The following is a 4,788-nucleotide window of genomic DNA, read 5'->3' as shown; positions in this document are numbered from 1 at the left end:
ACAGAAACCTTGCTTATCTCCAGAGATCCTGGTTTTCTCTGATTAAAAAAAAAATCCCCAATTTTTGGATTAAAAAAGTAACCCAAAATCCACCTTTTCCTGTGATTAAAATGAAATGTCACTAATACATAGATACATATATAGTGGTGTTTCATTTTAATCATGGAAAAATATGATTTTCGGGTTACTTTTTTAAATCTGAAAATTGGGATTTATTATCAGAGAAAACCAGGATCTCTGCTTATCTGAAAGACTGCATGGTAATGCTAAAAGTCAGCTGATGCTATCTATCTTGAAGGATGTACAATTGCGTGTTTTTTCTCATTCAGGATGCATATGATGCCTAACTAATAATTCAGGCTTCCTTTTGTGAGGATGGGGTTATTTGAGCACAAGCCAGCTTCTTTTGCTTTTGAGTTTTCCTTAGCAGGCAGTCAATCTAATATTAAATCTACAAAGTGCTTATATTTACACATTGTTCCTTGAGCCTGCAATAGATGATGTGCCTGTAGCATGATACTAGGTGAGGCTTGGCTTTTGCTGCTGTTATGGAGGGGTTGGTTTTATCTTTTTGCAGATAAAATTGAGTGTTTTCTGATTTAAGTTTTTGAAACCTATGCCTTGCACTGCAGCCTATGTTTCAGTTTTCAGCTCAGTTAGGAGCTATGCAGCACCTGAAGGACCAATTGGAGCAAAGAACGCGAATGATAGAGGCAAATATTCATCGACAGCAAGAAGAGTTGCGGAAGATTCAAGAACAGCTTCAACTGGTCCATGGTCAAGGACTTCAGGTGGGTTACGGTTTAGTTAAACATAGACCCTGAGTGAAACTCAGGCAGTTCTTAAGCATCTATGTTACAGAGTTATATCCTCAAAATCCTTATTCAGTTACTGTCTAAACTTGGAGATGCCCAACTTGGTAGGCAGTGAAACTTTTAACATTAAATTTCCCCATGGGAGGCTCTTCCTGTAGCACTTAGGTCTGGAAAAAGCTAAAATACTAAAGCCCTGGAAATGGGTAGGACTTACTAGGCACTCATGTCCTTGGCATTTACTTCTGGCTTCTCTCCAGTTAGGGATGTTGCCTCTTGTGAATACCATTTTGGGAGGCCTAACTTTTTCCATGTATGAGTTTAGGAAACAACATGTCTAAAGCTATGTCTATGCCTTGGGGGATGCTGCTGTTTTAACTAAGGGCATTTTTACATGTGCTCTAGGTTTTGGGGAGGGAGGAACACTCTAATTAACATACCTGGAGGGTCTCATGCATCAGTGTTTCCATGCTTCAAAATAAGCAGCAGAAGCACTTTATCTAAGGCTCATCAAACGAGCTTTAGTTAAAGCACCCCTGCTGCCATTTTGAAGCATGGGGATGCTGATACACAAGACGTGGAGGCTGGCTTGAGCGTAGTAATTGCCATGCTCCATCAGACTTGATTAATTGAATCTGCTCCAATGCACTGTAATTATAGCGCATTGGAGCAGCCTCCAGGCTCTTGTACAGGCAGCCCAAGACAGCTGGAGCCCCGGGCATAGAAGCAAGCAGAGTTATTCTCATATGAGGATTTTGCTAGGAAAGCTTATATCAGCTACAGGGTACTACCTTTTCATACCATTAGCCAGCAGTCCTGCAGGCAGAGCTTTGTAATGTAGTTAAGTTCTGTGGACTCTACTGCAGAGGCCAAGCACCTAAAAGCTAAGCACTTTGACATTGAGTGCCGTATCATTTGAGATCCCTTTGTGGATGTAGGCCTATTCTTTTACCTAGTGGGTGCATCTACATGAGATGCTTTACTACACAGCAGACTCATATTCTGCGCAGTAAAGCATTGCCATCTATACGTGCATGGCAGTTAGGGCACAGTAGACTAATGTACTGTGCTGCTGGATAGTTGCATTAGATACATGTGGTATCTGACAGTGCAGTAAATTACTGTACTTAAATGCACATGTAGACAGTGACATTAGGATTTGTTTACTCTGGCTCAGATTGAGCTGAAGTATATTCAGTCACATTAATTGTGTATGTAGACACTGGGGGTGCACCAATACATTGGTCTGATATCAGATTGGTACCGATATAAAGAAAATTGTCTATGTCGGATATCAGCCTCACGGGGCTGATAATTTGGCCAATAAATGTCCGTGCTGCACACAGCCTCAGCACAGCACTCAAGCAGCAAGGAGCACAGCCCGGCAATGTGGAGAGCTGCCTCCAGCTGGTAAGTCGGAAGGGGAAGGGGCATGGGGGGTGCAAATCAGTGCCCCCCCCCCATGGTGAGGGAGGGGATAGGCACTGCCCAGACGGGGGAGGGGGCCCGCGGGATGGAGTCATGACTTGGGTGGGGGCAGCTCCCACTGCTGCTTGGGTGCAGTCAGCCCCCGCGATGCAGGGCTGACTCCAGGCCCCACCTCCACGCAAGCACTGGAAAAAGCTGTGGCTGCACTGGGTGGTGGTGGGCCTGGGAGCAGAGCTGTGGCAAAATTTTGGGTGGCTGCATCATCCTCCCAGCACCAAAGGAGCCTGCTCCAAGTCCATCCCTTGGGGAGAAGAGCCCTGCACAGTGCCAGCTCCAGCTCCAGCTCCACCACGCAGCTGCAGCCTGCCCCACACTGCGCAGATCCAGGGGTGCATACCCCCTGCCCTCCCAGGGTGCAAGCAGCAGTGGGAGCTGCCCCCACTCCATGAGCCGTGCCTTGGTCCCATGCCCCTCCCCCCATCCTGGCTGGGCAGTGCCTGCCTCTGCACCCTCCCTCACCATGTGGGAGGAGGGGCTATAATATGCCCCGCCATGACCCTTCCACCCCACTGGACTTACCAGCTGGAGACAGCTGTATTGGATATTGGATTGGTATCAGCCAGTATGCCTCCTTAAGTATTCGCTATCAGTATCGACCCCCAAAATCTCTATCAATGCACCCCAGTAGACACTCCCAATGATGCCAAAATATAAGTGAATTCTATCAGTTTCATCAAAACTGGGTAGTATCTGGAAAACCCTTCTTTATAGATTTTTTGCCCAATTTTGCCAATTTATAGGGAATCAGTTGTCCTTTCTATGTACAGAACTGGTAGAGCCAAATACTATAGTTTTATTTCCATTGTTTGTCTTTATTTCACTAAACTACTAGAGATACTAGGAACAGAAGAGTCAGCAATAGTTCAATGTCTACTTGGGAGGAGGTATTAAGTGGGACTCCATAGGAGTCTGTTCTGGGTCCAGTTTTGGTTAATATCTTCATTAACGATTAGATGATGGGACTGAGTGCACACTTAGCAAATTTGTGGACATCATCAAGTTGGGTGGAGTGGCAGACACTCTGGAGAGCAGGGCTAGGATGCAGAATGACTTGAATAGACTGGAAAAAAGGTCTGCAATCAGTGAGATTAAATTCAAAAGGACAAGTACAAAGTCTTGCACTTGGGACAGAATAATTGCATGCACAAGTACAAACTGGAGTATGACTGGCTAGGGTGCAGTATTGCAAAAAAGGACCTGGGTTTATAGTAGACCAGGGGTTCCCAGACTGTGGTACACATACCTGTAGGGATACACAAGTCATCTTTGGGTGGTATGCGAGAGAAATTGTGTAATGGAAGATTTAATTTTCATTATAATAATAATTGCCATCTAAGGGGTTAAAATATAAAACATAGGCTGGTAGGCGTACGCAGGCAGCTGGTAAATCTGGAAGAGGGTATGCAATGAGAAAAAGTTTGGAAACCTCTGTAGTATACCGTAAGCTGAATATGAGCTGACAATCAGCGTGCTGCTTTTGCAAAAAAAAAAAGCCAATAACATACTGGATTGTATTAACAGGAGTGTTGCATGCAGATCAAGGCATGTGATTCTTCTGCTCTGTTCAGCACTGATGAGGCCTTACCTGGAGTATCGTGTCTAGTTTTGGGCCCCCTACTTCAAGAAAGATATGGACAGATTGGAAAGAGTCTAATGCACAGCAAAAAAAACCCCACAATTAGAATCCTGGGGAGACCTAGTCAGGGAACTTCTAGAGGGGCTGGATGTGTTTAAATCAGCAGGCCCAGATGATCTCCACCTCAGGGTGCTGAGGGAATTGGGAGGGTCATTGCAGGGCTCCTAGTGCGGCTTTACGAGCACTCGTGGTGCTCTGGCCAGGTGCTGGACTGGAAAAAGGCTAATATAGTCTCCATTTTCAAAAAAGGGAGGAAAGAGGACCCAGGTAACTGTAGGCCCGTTAGTCTTACCTCGGTCCTGGGGAAGTTCTTTGAGAAAATTATCCAGGAGCACATCTGCGAGGGACCAGCAGGGGAGAGTATGCTCAGGGGCAACCAACTTGGGTTCATTAGGGACAGGTCCTGTCAGACCAACCTGGTGGCCTTTTACGATCAGGCCACAAAATCCTTGGACGCAGGTGTCACGGTGGACGTAGTCTTTCTGGACTTTAGGAAGGCCTTTGACACTGTCTCTGACCCCATTCTCATTAAAAAAAACTAGGAGACTGGTGTTGATGCCTACACAGTCAGATGGGTCGCAAATTGGCTAGAGGGCCACACCTAGAGAGTGGTGGTGGACGGGTCATTTTCGACTTGGGAGCTGTGGGCAGTGGAGTCCCTCAGGGCTCAGTCCTTGGTGTTCAACATCTTTATCAGCAACTTGAACAAGGGGGTGAAAAGAACCTTGTTCAAATTCTCGGACGACACTAAGGTGGGAGAGGTGGGCATGCTAGAAGGGAGAGACAGGCTACAACTAGATCTGGACAGGTTACAGGGGTGGGCAGATGAGAATAGGATGGGATTCAATACTG

General features: G+C 46.0%; 1 protein-coding gene across 5 annotated transcripts in view; it reads left to right on the top strand.

The window, feature by feature from the left end:
- Positions 1 to 4,788, top strand: part of CLOCK (clock circadian regulator) — a 76,302-nt gene that overhangs the window by 58,745 nt on the left and 12,769 nt on the right. For 4 of the 5 annotated variants that reach the window (XM_019526503.1, XM_019526500.1, XM_019526501.1 and 1 more), the window contains one exon: positions 633 to 791. In XM_019526503.1, the coding sequence (XP_019382048.1) occupies positions 633 to 791 (159 nt within the window). The remainder of the gene's footprint in view (positions 1 to 632; positions 792 to 4,788) is intronic. The other variant, XM_019526504.1, reaches the window with a different exon arrangement.

The sequence above is a fragment of the Gavialis gangeticus genome, unplaced genomic scaffold, assembly GCF_001723915.1.
Source record: "Gavialis gangeticus isolate Ggan-Ray unplaced genomic scaffold, GavGan_comp1, whole genome shotgun sequence".
NCBI lineage: Eukaryota > Metazoa > Chordata > Crocodylia > Gavialidae > Gavialis > Gavialis gangeticus.
This window is presented reverse-complemented; position numbering and strand designations above follow the sequence as displayed.